We start from the raw sequence: 16,909 nt of genomic DNA, 5'->3' as shown, positions 1-16,909 counted from the left end.
AGAGTAACAATTCATATTCATATTCATGGTCATAATCATATTCATGATCACATTCATATTCAGCAACCACTGGGCTGTCCTCTCCAATTTGACATTATGTTTACTGATTAGTTAAAACGATTTATTAGCCTATTAAATTCTATCATTTTGGAGCAGGTCTCCTAGCTTTCTCTTTGAACAGGAAATACCAGATGGCACATGTAAAGCAAAGTTTAAACCAAAGCCTTTTTCTGCTGATCACATGGTATTTTCTGACACCTTGGAGTTAAGGCATCCTTTCACACCCCATGTCAACTGGCTTGAACAGCACCAGGAAAAAATTGTGGTCCTTTTACCTGGAAGATAAATCCCTTAATAAGAAGGTATAACAATCCTTAAAGCCTTCCATTTACCATCTGCCTCAGAAAAATTAAAATAAATAAAGAAAGAAAAAAGATGCTTTAGAAATATTATTGGCAATTACAGAAAGCAAGGGCATGGACATATACAAAACTCCTAGCCTTTGTATCTTGAAATAAGTAGCTATAAGTAAGTTACCAAACAACCTAACTGAAGCCAGGTATTACTTTGCTTACCCGAGTTTTAAAACAAGCAGGGCTCCAAGAATTTAATTTTACAGTAACAATGTTCTGGGTCTCCAGCTTCTCTTTTTTAGCTACTACATTCTGCACATCTGTAGGAGGGGGTGGAGGATTTGAGAAAGTGTTCAATGAAATGTGCTGCTGGAGACAGAGGCTATCATCTAACAAATCTAAAAAACCGCATCTGTGTTTTCTGTGCCAGTTCCACCATGGTTTGTGAAGGCTCCATCAGCCTGTTCAGCACATTTCCTTCAGACAGCGAGCTGGCCATCAAGTATCTTGTGCAGTCTCTAAGCAAGAACTTTTCTGTGTCAGTGCCCTGTGACCCTTGCCCCATCTGAGGACACTGGTGGGATGAGCTGGGCACCAGGAGCAGTGTTGGGCTCAGCCAGGACTGGTGGGGTGGGGCATCTCCCACACACTGGGCCTTGTTACCCCAGTCCTTATTTGGAATAAATTGGCAGCAGACCTTTCCTATTGAACAGTTAAATATGGGAAGCAGGAGGTAGTGTTTATTCATCCCAAAGGATCCCTCACCAATTTAGACATAGCAACATTTACAACAGAGAAATGGAATCATTTCGGGGTGCAATATCTGGCATACTGAAGAGTGTGTAAAAACAAGTGTGGGTTTATGCCTACTTTTAAAACACTTGTGTGGATTCTTCATCCTCCTCCCAATGCATACATAACCTCCTTTTGGACACACAAACAGAAAGAGACAGAGTGAACCATCTGGAATCTAATTACTCTAGAAAGCTATTGGACTGTGTCACTTTTACTGGGGTTGGATGTGAGGAATGGGATTTTTATTTTCACATTCCTCTGAAGGGCCCTTCATATCCATATTTTGGCAGTGTAAAGAGGCTGTCAGTGTTGGCACTGTACCCACTCTGAGGTGCATTTATGCTTTCAGGATAATATAAGAGTTTCTAAGTAGAAATGAAGATTTGGGCTGTGTCTGTTTCTGACAGAAACATTTAGACTCCCAAACTATGATCTCAGGTTCTGTATTTGATTAAATGCTTGACTATTGGGCTTCACAAGACTTCAGCTATTAAATCCAGTAGATATAACACAGGGATATGTTGAAAATCTGGACAGCTCTTTTACCTGGGGAATACTAATGTCTTTGGGAGCATTTCAGACCTTTACGGACATAAATTAATCATGCACCAGACTGCTTTCATCTCCTGTCTCTCTGTAGGGCTTCCTCTTTTGCCATTGGGGCCGATCATCCAGGAGAGAAAGCACATTTTCATGTTTGCATGGGACCTATCAGAGTAGTGGCCATACCACTTACAGTGTGGTATGCAGGCTCTGTGCAACCTCACAGCACAGACAACAGCTGGTGGACCGGGAGATGCCCAGGGCCTGAAGTGGGGAGGACCCTGCGAGGAGAAATGGCCCTGGTGAGTGTAGTGGGGTGTCCAAAATAACAGCAAAGGAAATAGGAGCAGCACCAAGGACAAAGCCTTGCTGTGGGGAAGGATCTCTGCCATGGAGTGATGTTTAGCTCTACAGGCCTTGCCTGAATATGGCCTGTCTGTGTAAGGTGTGTGTTCTCCTCCTGCTCGCCCTGGCTGGTGTGCCCTTGCTACTCACAGCCATGGTGGGGTCAGTGAATTCTCCAGTTTGTCCACACAAGCCCATTCATTCCTGTAGTTAACACTGACATTCCTGTTGCTTCCAGCTGATTCAGTGCTTCTGCAATGCTCTGTGATGTGACAACAGGAGAGCAGCCCATTGAATCACCATCCCCAAAATCCCTGAAGGTGTTTTTTTCCCTAAGCATATTTTTACACTGTGAGCTGCAGTACAGTCACTGCATGAGGAGGCAAATCCTTTTATGTGGGAGAGGTAGAGAAGAAACTGGCCAGCCCACGGGTGTTTCCCTGCTGTTCAGAGCTTGCAGATGTGTAATCTGACTAAAAAAGGTCTGTCTGCTCCAAGATGCAAGACTCTTTAAAGCCCAGTGAGGACACTGTCCTCTGCCCACTGCATTTTTCCCATCCCAGTAGGTTCGCTCACCCCAAAGGTCCTTTGAGAAGCAGCTGCCTGAAAGGGGCGTGGAGGTTTTCTGTCCTACAGAGGCCGTGCTTACTCACCACACGGTAGTTGCACATTGCTAGAAGGATGTTTTCTTGTCTCTCCAGGACTATCTGTTCACAAGAGTTGATGGTTTCTTGTAGCTCTTCTACAGGGACAATGTCCAGGAAGGTCATGGGAGTAGCTACTGTTCCTGGACACTGATGTAGGAAGTATTGGTAGGCAGTAGGTCATTTTCCAGCTTCTCATGTTCCAGGAAGCTTGTGCCAAAGACAAACTCCAGCTGTTGTCTAATCCCTATCTTTTTTAATTTAACTCTTGACCTAATTAGGGACTTTTTTTGAATGTATTTTTCTAGTTATTTTTGTTCTTTTGGGGGTTGGGAGTGGGGTGGTGTTGTTTTGGTTAGTTGACTGTTTCGCTGCTTCCAAACCAAATCTCTGCAATTTTCTGTGAAGTTGCAAATAGGAGAAAAAATTGAAGAAACTGATAGGGAAATTTTAGGATTCTAGCCAGATAGAAAAATATGCTGAGCACATGGTTCTCCCAAGTTTCACAGAAAGTGCCACATGGTGGAGTACAATATCTGCTATGTATTTAACACTGAGAAACACTTGGGCAATATTTTTTCTATCGATGGCATGGCAATCCATAAATGTAATGGAGAAGTGTGGGTAACAGCCTGTAAACTTTTGAAAATTCAGTTTAGGCAAGGGACCAACGTGCCAAATGACTACTTTCTTCACTGAAATACCCTGCAGAGACAATGAGCTGGGGCGAGGTGTCTAACAGGGTACACCCTAGCAAACTGCAGTTACATATGAAGCAGTTTAACACCTCAAGTAAACATTTATAAACTGAGAAATTATTTCCATATGGGGGATGACCTAATATTGTTTTTCACTAATATCTCCCCCCTCTTCACCTGCCTGTCCCTGTCCTTTTTTTTTTTTTTTTTTTTTTTGAGCAGGTAATACAAAAGAGAAGAGACAGTGGGGTGTGACTACTTACGTATTTATTCTCAGTTACTTCCACCTCAGCTCCTGCTGCTAAACAGCTGCTTGGAGGCCTGCTTCTCCCTTCAGGGTTTGCTGATGTCCCAGATGAATAATGTCCCTCTTCACCTCCCCAGCAGCTGGCGCCCAGCCGACATGCAGGCAGGATGCTGACAGTTATTGGGAAAACATTTGGCATGCAGGCAGCTGCCAGAAAGCAAAAGTCACTCTGAGCAGACCAGGGTAGGGAGCATTTCAGATACTAAACTACTCCCTGACCCTTTTTGCATTTACAGTAATTCCTTCCAATAAGGAATGAGGAAGGAATGAGCTGCCGGGGTCTAGAGCACTCAATAATTAGTTAATCCAGGATTAAATACGAGAATGATTCAATGATACATTGTTTCAGTCTTAATAGGTTATTTTTTTTTTTTAAATTGATCCTGCCATAATTTGTCTCCTTTCCACATGGGTTTTCACTAGGGCTTCTTCCAGGTAATGGCAATCATCCTAATGGCGCTTCAAAGTTAGCCCTGAAGTGAGCATGGTGTTGGGCCAGATGGTTTCCAAAGATCCTCTCCAATCTAATTGACTCTATGACTTTATTCTGTGATGTTGAAAAGTATTTGGATCACCTTCTGTAAAAGTTTAGGATCACAAGCATTTTTGAAGGCAAGTTGGTGTTGGCAGGTGTGGTTGTTACTACTTTCAGGCTTTGTCTGAGTCCACAGGCTTTTCCTTGTCAATGTCAATCAGTTTAGAAGTAAAATATATGGCAGACTTTTGAGACTGCCAGGGTACAGTTCAGAGAGTGTGTGACATGATTTAATGGTTAGCTGAGCATTGATCTGTGGCTGAGAAGCAAATCAGATCATTTTCCAAGGTGTCCTTATCTGCCTACAGTGGTATTGGTCCTATTGCAACTGCGATTCCTAGCTCCTGCTGCTTTACCTGCATAGATCTCCCACACCTCCCGTGTTTTTTACCCAGCCATTCTCTACTACAATGTTAAAAAAAAAAAAAAATGCTTCTCCCCTCCAGCCTAGTAAAGAGAGGTTATTCTTTATTCCATGTTGCTTTTTTTTCCCCCTAAAATCAACTCTGTGTTATTTACATAAGCAATCACATTTGTTCTTTCTTTGAATAACTTCAGCAGGGTTTATGTCATTCTGTGGAAAATATGACATGAGGTTTTGACTGAAATGACATTTTTTGTCTTAGCAAATTTTCCACTATACTGAAGCATCAAACAGAATGTTAAATCTAACACTGGGATAGGGGAAAATGTCATTGATTTCATATTAATTTTCAGTAATGTAATAACAATGTTATTAACACCCAAGCAAAGCACAAAAAGAACTTGTTCCTCTTTGTAAATGCCATTTTCTATTAGGTGTCAGACACCTGAGGCACTGCATATTTGAAGATTTTTTGCACTTCTTGGGCAAAAGTTGCAGCCTCTTATGGCTTGGACTTGTGCCTCAGATGCTTCCCTGAAGGCTTCGTTAATTGCCAGTAACACAAAACTTGTTGTATCATATTGCTAAATTATGCAGTTCTCTTCTTCTCTGTGTCATGCCAGATAGGAAAGGCTTTGGAAGGGATTTTAGTCAGAATATCTTGATCACTGGGAAGTATCTGAAAGCTGAATGAAGTCTCCTTGAATAATGGAGGGTAGCCAGAACCTGAAGTGAGGATGTCATCTTCAGTGTCCTGGGAAGACCTTTTTCTATTGACATGAAGGGCAAAGTGTCTTGTAAGACTGTCAGTGTTCTAAAAAGACAGCAAGAGAGCTCATCCTTCAACAACAACACCAGGAAAATGCTCTCTCATCCCTAATGGTGTTGAAGTATAAAGCACCCTTTTGGCTGCAAATGATTATGCACAGTGGAAGGGGTCATTAAGAAGTATTTTGACAATCACAGAATTGGTTGGGAAAGACCTCTAAGAGCATTGGTCCAACCATTAATGAGAACTGACATTTTCACCACTAAATCACACCCCTAAGTGCCGTATCCACACACCCATTGAACAGGTCAAGGGATGGTGACTCAACCACTTCCCTGGGCAGAATGTTGCAATGCTTGAGAACCATTTCCATGAAGAATTTTTTCCTTGTATCCACTATGCTCCCCGGCACAACCTGAGGCCATTCCCTCTTATCCTATGCCTTGTTACCTGGGAGAAGAGGCCGATCCCCACCTCACTACAACACGTTATAGCACCTCAATGTCTTTCTTTCAGTGAGGGACCCAACACTGAACACAGGATTTGAGGTGTGGCCTCACCAGCCTTCAGTACAGGGGGACAATCTAATACGATGATCATGATATTTCTGATGCAAATAGTGTATTCTGCTGTGTTCTTTCTTCATACCCTTGAATCTCATTGTGCTTTTGTAAGAAAAGCTGAAGGACCAGGAAGCAAGCCAGAGTTATGGCTATATTCAGAAATAAGAAATAGGAGATCTCTTTAAACCTCCCAGCAGGATTTGCTGTCATCGTCTTCTCTACCACAAAGCAGGCTGGGGACCTGCTTTCTGCACAGAAATGTTATTGATTGTTATTCATTTTGCTGCTGGTCTCCGTTTCTCCATTCAGGCTCTGGTGCTCTTCAGCTGATGTTTATTCTCAGCTAGTCCCAGGCCTGGCACTCCACTGCCTTGTTCTCAGTATCCATGGGAACATTCACATTGTTCCACGGCTCAAAACAGGGATTCAGTGTCCACCTTCGCTTTAGAGATTAGGGCACTCCTCATCTGCTGCATGAGAGAGTGCCCTGCCTTCCTGCAGGACACAGAGTTTGAGAATAGGCTTTTCTACATTAATTCTGTATTCTTGTGTCCATCGTCTAAGTGGAGAAATTCTTTCTTTGCCAGGATCTGAAAAGACAAGAGCTTTTTTCTTGAGCTTTTGGCTGGCAAAAATAAAGCCAAAGGAGGCAGTTTCCCAGCCACTCTGTGTCCTCCCCCTCTCAGAGATCTCGATGAGGAGAGACACGCCCGGAACTCCTGCCTCTCCAGGCACAACTGTTCAGTAACTCAGCACAGACACCCAGCCCTGGTCCTAAAGTAGCTGGTTAATCCTTCTTGAGGACCTGTGCCCACCTCCAGGGTACTTTCTACACAACAAGTCCAACACAATGGAGCAGCTCAGACTTTCCAAGATTTGTATTCACTTGCTGTTTCTCAGCAGGGGTCACCACTTGCCTCATCCCCATTGACACCAGGGAGGTCCATAAATCAGCTGCACAGCGATAGCACAGCCCTCAGGATGCTCATTATGCATCTCACTGCTGGAGGAAAGCACCACCTTTGGTGCCAAGTACATTAGGGAACATGTCTAGGTTTAAAAAAACTCCATGGGAGGGAATCACAACATTTCTACAGCTTGGCCTCTTGCATCACCAAAGCTGAGCATGCTCCTCGCCATGTCTCAGGCAGGCGATAACAAAAGTCCAAAGTGAACAAACAAAATGAACAGCTTTAAAACAACAAAGCTGTGCTGGAGCTTGTGTACAGTGTTTGTTGCCACAATCTGGCCCAGAGTCACCATCTCACATTTCCTTGCCAGAATGATGGAAATATAAATAGGGGCTATAAACCCAAAGTATTTCCAGCTCGTACATCCAAAGGATAGAAATTATAGTCTCTTAGCAAGGAAAATGTTTGAGGGTAGTGAGGTAATGGGACCTGGTTACAGAGCTCATTTCTCTGAAAATCTTTAATACAGCATGGAAATTTTTCAATGTCCTTGATGCAACCTCTGTTAACTTATAAAATAATCCCTTCTTTCAGTGGAAAAGCCCCTTCCTTCGAGAATGAACTGCTGAGCTCCATTTTGGGAACCCTTTCTTTCCAGCTGATGTTTCCAGATACTTTTGAATGGCTCCAAAGACAGAGCATCAGGAAGGAATGAAATCTGGCTATTGAAAGATAATCCATTGCCTGTTGGCTCACCTAGAAAGGGCCTCACTTTTCTCTGCGTTAGCTGAGGGCTGCTGCTGTTGAACCATAGGGGTCCAAGCTCCAGTCTTGCTAAATAACATTCTGGAAGTCCATGCCATGAGTCACAGCAGTGTATAAGGGGCTCTGCTCATTTGATTAATTACATTACCATGCCTGCCCTTCACTTGTTGACTCACAGCCATAAGAGCCTGGGATGTGCTGCGTACGTAGTGAACTGATTAAAGGGGCAATGTGTGTCAATGTATGGATGTGTACGAGAGCTTTTTGAAATCCCTTATGATCTTCCCACCCACTGGGCATTGCTTCAATACAGAGCTCAATCGTCAGGAAACAAACTTGCTCCCTCATCTGCCTTGCACATTGCAGCAAGCTTGCCAAGCACGGCCAAGCTTTTAGAAAGAAAAGAGAATCCCCCCACCAGTGAATTTATGACCCTTGGCTCTGCTTGTGACTTGTTCCTTTGCATGCCTGAGTGACATGGAAACTGCTGAAAATCTGTTTGGCCTGTTTCTATGCTCTCACACTTGAAGCTACGTTGGATTTTTCCTTTTATTAATGACTAGGGGGTTTCGTTGGGTTTGTGACATTGTAACACAAGCAATACACCATGAGAGGCCCAGAGAAGAGCAACATGTATTAGTGAAAAGAAAGGGGAAGGATGGAAAAGAAACAAGGGATGGTTGGAAGTGCTTTGGGAGCATTTGAAAGTGAAACACCACTCTCCTCATCTCTTACAGGTCTTTCAAGCCAGATTTTGTCCTGATCCGCCAGCACGCCTACAGCATGGCACTGGGGGAAGACTTCCGCAGTCTCATCATCGGCCTCCAGTACGGTGGGATTCCCACTGTCAACTCCCTCTACTCCATCTACAACTTCTGCAGCAAGCCCTGGGTGGTAAGTGATGATCCAGCTTTGCTGCATGTCAGCACTGCAAAGGAGATCTCTGGTGCCCATAGAATGCCAAGCTCAACTTCCAGGGGTTTCAAAGGAGTTGGTCTCTTTAGGTTAAAATCTAAACAACTTTAGGAATCCAGGTAGGAAATCTTCGGGGGGGAAAACCTACCAGGACTACTTCTTTATCAGTCTCTAGTAGAATCAAGGTGTTGTTTCTTTGCCCTGAGCGGGATGTTTCCCTTGTCCCAGAATCTAAAGGATCGCCTACAGCTGACTGTGCAGCAACACCTAGATTTCTTGTAAAGCATGGGAAGGACCCACACTGGAGAGTTCATGGAGGACTGTCTCCCCTGGGAGGGATCCCACACTGGAGCAGGGGAAGACTGGGAGGAGTCCTCGCCCTGAAAAGGAAGGAGGGATCAGTAGAGACAACATGTGATGAACAGACCAAAACCACCATTTCCAATTCTCCTGCTGCATGGGCTGAGAGGAGATGGAGAAAAATCAGTGTAGTCAGGGTCATACAACCACACATGTGGAGTTTTTCAGCAGTCTCAGAATGATATGCAATATTATCATAAAGTGTTGGTTCATTGAACCTGAACCACTGCCCCTTCAAGGACTTAGGCTGAGTCAGCTCCTGATGAGGACAGGGCAGCGTTTTGATATTTTGCTCTTGAAGATCCCTTCACCCATTCTTTAAATTTTTTCAAGTTCACATGAGAATCTCAGAAAACCTTGAAAAATATTATCATTGGCTTTTCTCAGCCCCAAATCAAAGTATATTATAATTCCCCAGACCCTTTCTATGACCAGCTCCAAGGTAGCTGAAGCTGCAGAAGCAGGAGAGCTGGAGAGATTAGTTGGCCATGAGTCACAAGAGTAAGGCTGCCTATGGCAATACCTGCAGGAGGAAGTCAGGTCCTGGTACCATTTTGGAGTTGGCATATGGGTGTTCCAAGCAGTTTAGTCCAAAAATGTCTTCTCTGATCACTGATGCTTCCAGAATGTAAATTTCCCTGCATTCTTCTAGTTTCAAAGCAGGAAACTACAGCTATATGGGTGTGAGAAGGAGATGGGACTTTCCAATATGATGCCATGAAAAACTTTTATATACGCTTTCAGGAATTCCCTTAGTCATTGCACAAATTGAGCTTCCGATGAGATGGAATGTTTATCGCAAATGATAACTATCTTCCTCATCACCTAATTAAGTGGGGTTTTATTGTTTTTTCCTTGGAATAAATATCCTAGTGGTCCTCAGTGTGTTGCTTGGTAGCTCAAGTCCATATAAGGTCTGTAGTGACTCAGACTTTTATTTCCATGATTGGGCAGTGTTGGATTTACTAAAATGGTACCAGTGTAATAAACAGAGTCTTTTCAGTTTTCACCCCTTTTACAACATCTGTGGGGTTTGTTGAGACCAAAACAAAGATCTTTTCTTTTCCAAAAATGTTGTCATGCAATAGTCAGGGTAGTGAGAACAATCTCACTTTGCCATCAGTGTATAGGTGGTTAATGTGCATTTGACCTCAGCTTCCATTTGATTTTTCAGTTCCAGGCTCAGTGCTACACCTTCACATTGTTTCTGACAGGTGATCCTGCACACAAGTGCATTGGCCCTGGTGGCCAGACAAAAAGCCTCCACATTTACAATGCCTTTTGTTGACAGTCATGTGGTCCGTTCCATCTGATTTTGGGGTCAAGTCAGTCAGAGCTTAGTTGACACTTTGCAACTCATGCCTTGTAATTATGTTTCTGATGGTGTGAAGGGGCCTCAAGATGTGAAAGGCCTGTTTTTAGGCATCTAAAATAAATTTTAAAAGAACCAAACAAACTTAGTACATTAAAAAAAAAAAAAGGCAAAAAAAGCAATGCTGGAAAGGCAGTGTGGGAGAACTTGGCTCTGCCAGCAGCTTGGCTCTAGCTACTCTGGGTCTGGTTGTGCCATGCTTTCCTCACAGGGAATACAGCTAGCACAGACAGCCTTCCCAGAGGACTCAAGGAAATCACCTGCAAACAATTTAAACAGGTTTGCACAACGCCTCCTTTCCTTACTGCCCCTGCACACACATCACCCCCAAAACAGTGGTTGTGACGTGCTCAGCAATCTAAGATTGCACTGAATGAGCAATGCTCAGATGGTATTTGAGCTCATGTGGGGATTGCAGTGGGGCATTTGTGGGAAAAAAGCTTCACTGGCAGCTGAATCAGAAAATTTTGTTTTCATGATAGCTGGGAAGTAAGAGATAGGGACACTTGAGTGCACGTTCCACTTTGATTGCAAAACAGGCATCTTGAAATAAGGGATCTGCATAACAAAGATTACTGGAAACTTTTTGGATGTAGGAAACAGTTGAGATGCATGAAGAAATGAAATTAAATACCCCTGGGAAATGTGCTTTTCACTCTCATTTTTTATTTTCTCCAAAAATGGTTTCTTTTCATAGAAATGTTTATGATTTTGTGGAGGGGGATGAAATTGAGACTGTTTTTCCTTGGCAGTTTGCAACCACATTTTATTCTCAGCAACTCTAATCACAATCAGCTGAGTTTGGGTTTGAGTTTACTCAAACATGCAGGCCCATTTTTAATGACATTTGCCAGGTTTCCAGTTCTGCAATACAAAAACTCCTTCAAAGATTAAAACAGGCACAGTTTGAACTAGATGTTGCTGAGAGAAAAGAAAAAACTATTCAGAGTGTCTCACACCCTGAGAGAAACATCTAAGCAATCTAAGTTTTAAGATGATCCCAGAACTATTGAGAAATAATACTACAAGCACACTAAGCACAATGCTTCAAGCACCAATTATAATTTCTGTATTAGAATTCTTAGTTGCAGTCCAAAATACAGTGGAAGAATGCTCAGAGTAGTACACTGCATGCAGGTAATGGCTGTGATTGCAAAGCAACTTTTGCATCTGTAAGGCAGCAGAAAACACGAAATTTTCTGACAGTCACCTCCTGGGTCCAGAGACTCCTAGCCAAACTTTATTGACTGTCAAGGGATAGAGGCTCCCTGATGACCTAGGCACTTTCAAAATATGCAAAAGGCCTTAAGGTCCTCTGAATGCATCTTTTTATTTCTCTGTAAAGACTCCCTGCATTGTAACTCTGATCTCCAAACAGTCAGGCCAAGGCATTTCTCTTGCCTACGTGTTCCAGGTACCTAAGCCCAGGCTGTGCCACATTGCCTTGCCCCGTTTGGTTTGTTATCTGTGGTCTGGATGCAATCTCACTAAAACTGGTGGAACAACAGGAAGCAAAAATTGCTGCCAGCATGTGGAAGGTGTGGTTTTATCTAGCAGAACTGCTGACAACAACGTTCCAACCCATCTGCATGGGGAGATGTTACTTGAGCTCTGTTATCAGGTATCTCAGAGGCTGCTGCACCACGTAACATGGGAGTTTCTTTGTCAACATCCTGTCCCTAACAACTGGTAAAAAAAGAGAAAATGGGAGGGAACTGTCCCATGAGGGGCAATACCAAAGTCAGACCTTTTTGCAGGCTTGGCCCAGTGACGAGGCTCCCAGATGTCTGAATCTCTCATCTGAAACACTCGCTATTTCAGCAACAGCCAAGAGCTGTATGCTTCAAAAGGAACAAGTCAGAACATTGTCTATCAGCTGCACAGTTGTTCCAGTTTTGTTTTTTTTTTGAGCTGTTTTCCCAGGATAAATGTACATTGCCTCAACATCATGGTGTCCATGGTTCACCAGGGCTGCGTGCACACACAGCAAGGGGCATGGGCTGTTCTCAGCCAGTGTTTTTCCTTCTCTCCTTGTCTCTGGCTCATTGTGTTTAACTTTTAAGCCCTGTTTGCTTACCTTGCTAGTCAAAACAGGACTTTGTTTTTCTTTTCTAGAATGTGCAGGGCTAGTACAAGTAGTTAAGAGAAGAAAGCTGTCCTCCTTCCACAACATCAATACCCTCCTTGCCAACAATAATTATTCTACATTGGGAGTTTTTCCTCTTATCTGCTGATGCATGTGAGGGTGGCGGTGGTGTTAGTGATGGGATATGCTGCCTCTTGATGTTTCCTGGATTTTCTTTAAATGCTGTGTTTTGAACAATGAGATTAGGAAAAGGATTCTTTGCATTTGTCTGCAAATCTGCTGGCAGCTGCCCCTTCAGCATGTGGCCTGGGTCTGGCACACACCTTGCAGCCTTATTTTTTTGCACAGCAACTGCATGCCAAGATTTAACTCTCAAAGGGGTATTTCTTCTCCACCAGCAAATGAAGTTTCAACTTCTCATGCAGCAATTCTTTTGCTTAGACTAGCCCAGTAACCAGAAGAGGAGCCTGAACAGGGCTACTCAGCAGAAAACATCCTCAGTAGCTCTCTCCAGCTGCAATGAAACCTTGGTGTCATGATTTGGTGCATTTACTGGCTCCAACTGTTGCCCAGAAGTGCTCACAAAATGCAATATTAAGCAGCTAATGCTATTGGGAAGAAAGGGAGCTTGCTTTTTTTTCCCTTCTTCCCTTAATCTGTGTTACTTCCCTCAGGTGACACAGCAGTCTCCTTCAAGATTAATACATCCCTACCTTTGATGGGAACCTTGAGAAACTCATGCAAAGGACTTAAAATCTGTCCCTACTTGGCCCAGGGTGGAGACCTTTATGAATCAACTTGATTTTACCACATTCAGGGGGAGCTTGGAAACTGAATTCAATATATATAAACTACTTTGTGAATACGACTCAATGGGGAACTCAGTCCTATCTACCAGCTCAGCAGGAACCAATCCCCAAACATTTTATTCTCTTATGTGGCTGCCAGTCCAACCACTTCACCAGTGCCAGTTCAGCACTGTCTGTGGTAACAGGGCTGTGTCTAAGCTTCTCCTGACATTCTGGGATATGCATCACCTCTTACTCTCTTTGGTATATCAACCCTGCTTTAGAAACATTTTCTGTCATGGCTATTAGGTTTCTCTCTTATAGTTTTGATTTTTTCTCTGGGTGATGAATGATGGATCGAACAGCAGACAACATATGGAATAGTCTGGAATAGTCTGCTTGCTTCACAGATGGCTGAAGCGGAGCAGGAATTTGCTGTGATGTGTTACGCTTCTGTTGGGGATCTGGAACCTGAAGAGAAATCAAAACTCAGTCCTACTGTGTGGAGCTTTATGTCTGGTTGGGCACAATTCTGCATGATAAAAGGGTTTATAATGGTGATGATAGTGGTGATTATGGTGAAGTTCATGCTGATGGATGGGGACAATGACAAATGTTCCTCCTTGTGTGTGAGATACTGGAGTGGTTGCTGTCCCTACTGATGTTGGTACTGCTTTCTAGATACCGCCCCCACAGACTGGCACCTCCCTCATGGGACAGGGACAGGCAGATGAACCACTCTCCTGTCATTCATGAAGGGCTATTGGGGGACCCTTGGTTCACTATAAATGTCAGATATGATTAACAGTGGGCTCCTACTCCCTTGGTCTGACACAAATCCCTCTAAGTAACCACTGTCCCTTAGCAATTCTCCTGTCCTCCACAAAGTGCCTTACTTGGATTTGGCTGCGGGGAAGAGATCCAAGGGACTGCTTTGGTTTATTTGGTCTCTGATGGGACTGGAGACACTGAATTTCCTGGCTCTATCCTCTACTAAGAAAGGCTCCTCTCCCCAGCTGCATTTGGAATGCAAATCTTGTTCATAGTAGATCAGGAAGTAAATGCAAACTGATTCCCTTCTGGCTTTTGAATCCCTTCTATGCTCCTTTAGTCCAAGGTTTGTGTACATAGGCTGGCTTGGCCATGGATAAATACAGCAGCTTCATATTTTCTTGCTGCTCTCAGGTCAAGAAAGCAAGGTGGGAAAGACAGGATAACATTTCTCTTACCTCCTTCACCACAATTAGAACATTTTGCAAGCATTTGCCTGTTGCACAGTAAGTCACTGACATCCACTGTATCTGTTTTTTGTTCCCCCTCCCTCACCCCAAGTTTTCTCAGCTCATTAAAATCTTCAACTCGCTGGGCCCTGAGAAGTTCCCCCTGGTGGAGCAAACATTCTTCCCAAGCCATAAGCAGATGGTGAGTAACTTTGCTGTCTTCTGATGCCACTGTGGATGGGGTGGAAACAACAGACGGAAGTTGGGCACAGGGAATGGTGCTGGGAATGCTGGGAAGAGTCTAAATTTTACGTATAGAAAAATACTAGCTAAAAAGTGCCACGCAAAAGGCACTGCATGAGAACTTCTTTCCTTTCCTTCCCAGCCCTCCCCCAGGTCATGCAAGGACCCTGAAAAAATGTACAAAGTGGCTGAAAGGCTCAAAACTAAAGCCGAACTCCATTGTAAAACACATTCAACAAAAAGATCATCCCTTAGATCAAAGAATCATTCTAATCAGATAAAGTGGATTTTCCCTACTCCTGGAATTGTCCTGGAATTGTTGAAAATATGCTGACAATTTGGGACATGGGTCCTGAGAGATGTTTGTTTCACAGTGTTAGTTTGCTTGGTCTGTCACGTGCTCACCATCCAAGAAACATTTATCAGCAGGAAGGTACTCAGGGTAACTTGGAGTTCTTAAAAGAGTTTGTTTCAGCTTCTCATGTTTTCTTTGCACAGTGCTCTGGGGTCTGGTCTTTCTGTCAACAGCTTAACACTCAGCGCCCTGTGTGGCTGCTGGGCACTGTACCAAAATCTTAGGGCACCTTCCAAAGAAATCTGTGTAGGTGCCTTTAGTCCTGGAGAACATGGCAAAGAGAGGGCCTTTGTTTAAAGCTGGTCATGGCTCTTGTTTTCCCTGCGTTAAAAGAAAGACTAGTCCTTTGTGAGTTTTTGCTCCCAACGTACATCCATGAATTAATGGCTCTTCCTACATGGCTGAGGCTTTGATGAAACCCTGTATGAACCATGACCTCCTATGTGACCACTGGCTGGCTGAGCTAATTTCCCAGGCTTGACTGTGAACCCAAGCAGCATTGCCAGCCTGAACATGAGGGTTGCTGAAATGTACAAACTAAGGCTCAAAAATATTCAGACCCATCTTTTCTCACATACTTGTTGCAACACTGTGGGCCAGCCACAACACAAAACAGGATGTAAGTAGATGATCATCTAGTTTCTTGTGAAAAATCCCACTGCTGCCTGCTAGGTACTCAAGTATTTTGAAATGCCAGTCCTTCAACTCTCTGTTGCAATACTCTGCTCTCTACCTGTGCTGTGTGTACTACGGCACTTCCACGCTTCACAGGCACATCATGGAGGTAAGTATAGTCATGAAGTTGTATTATAATTTAAGACATAAAGAAATAGATAGTCCTTAAACAATGTGACGGTTTTTTGCACATCTATAAGATTAATTAGTTGCATACCTGTTGCATTTAATTCCTAATGATTTATGTTTTGTGACATAAGTAATGCTTCATCACAGTTGGGACCTGGACCACCATTTCAGGAATGGTAGTTTTGGAAGACTTGATAAAGGTTATCATTGCAAATAAGTTAGCACTTTCAGCACAATTTTTTTGTCTGGCTATCTGATTCTTGGTTCCTCAAATGTAAATGTTTTTGGTACCAGCAAAGTAGTTTAGTTTAGCACTGATTTTAATTTCACTTATTTCCCATCTTTATAATTAATCACCTACTTGGAGACACTATTACTTACTTCCAAAAGGGTACAGGAAGCCTTTTAAACTGTAGATAATCTCATATGAACACAAACACTACTGCTGACATGCATGCCTAAGTAATCTGGTTTAAATCAGTCACTTTTTAACAATTTACAGAAGCGACAATCCACTTGGGCAAGTTCGGGTCAGCCCTTCTCAGGTGAGGGGGGATGGTCTGCCTCACGAAATGAATGTACACAACTTATATATATCTTTTCTGGGAGCATCTTCACAGCATCCTGGGCTGTTAAGAGAGGTCAAGTGCTTACACCAAGCAAGCTGCATTGCAGTCTCGCCTAACACCTGTGGAAGTTGCCTGTCCACTGTGCATCAGCTTCTCCATCTGTCAGACTGGAATATACTGATCCCCTTTTACTACTCTTTCTCTTCCCTCTCCTGGGGGCATTTCCAAGCTGTACCAGTGAGCACTCATAGAACCCACTGTGGTCCTTTGATGGGTGACCACCTGGAAGTGTTTATAACGAGTGTTACGGTTTTACCTCTCTGCAATGTGACACACTTTAAGCACTTAAGTTCTCACAAAGGAGACCCTCATCCTTCTATATTCAAAATTTTCCAAAGTCTACTTTCTAAATCTTTGGATTAAACAGATTCAAAGATCTCTTTCCTTCTTCCATCTCTGTAGAGACTAAATTTTTCAAGAGTAAAAGGTGAGATATAGGACGTTTCTAAAAGTAGGTCCATTTTTGTGAGCATTTTTAACTTATCTGAAAAAGCTTTCTTTGAAGCTTCTCTCTCATGAGAACAGGGCAGTTTTAACCAGCCTTA

General features: G+C 43.2%; 1 protein-coding gene across 2 annotated transcripts in view; it reads left to right on the top strand.

The window, feature by feature from the left end:
* Positions 1-16,909, top strand: part of SYN3 (synapsin III) — a 184,693-nt gene that overhangs the window by 43,219 nt on the left and 124,565 nt on the right. For both annotated transcript variants that reach the window (XM_066183998.1, XM_066183999.1), the window contains 2 exons: positions 8,330-8,486; positions 14,446-14,535. In XM_066183998.1, the coding sequence (XP_066040095.1) occupies positions 8,330-8,486; positions 14,446-14,535 (247 nt within the window). The remainder of the gene's footprint in view (positions 1-8,329; positions 8,487-14,445; positions 14,536-16,909) is intronic.

The sequence above is a fragment of the Chamaea fasciata genome, unplaced genomic scaffold (assembly GCF_029207755.1).
Source record: "Chamaea fasciata isolate MVZ Bird 193981 ecotype frontalis unplaced genomic scaffold, bChaFas1.0.hap1 SCAF_5, whole genome shotgun sequence".
Lineage (NCBI taxonomy): Eukaryota > Metazoa > Chordata > Aves > Passeriformes > Sylviidae > Chamaea > Chamaea fasciata.
This window is presented reverse-complemented; position numbering and strand designations above follow the sequence as displayed.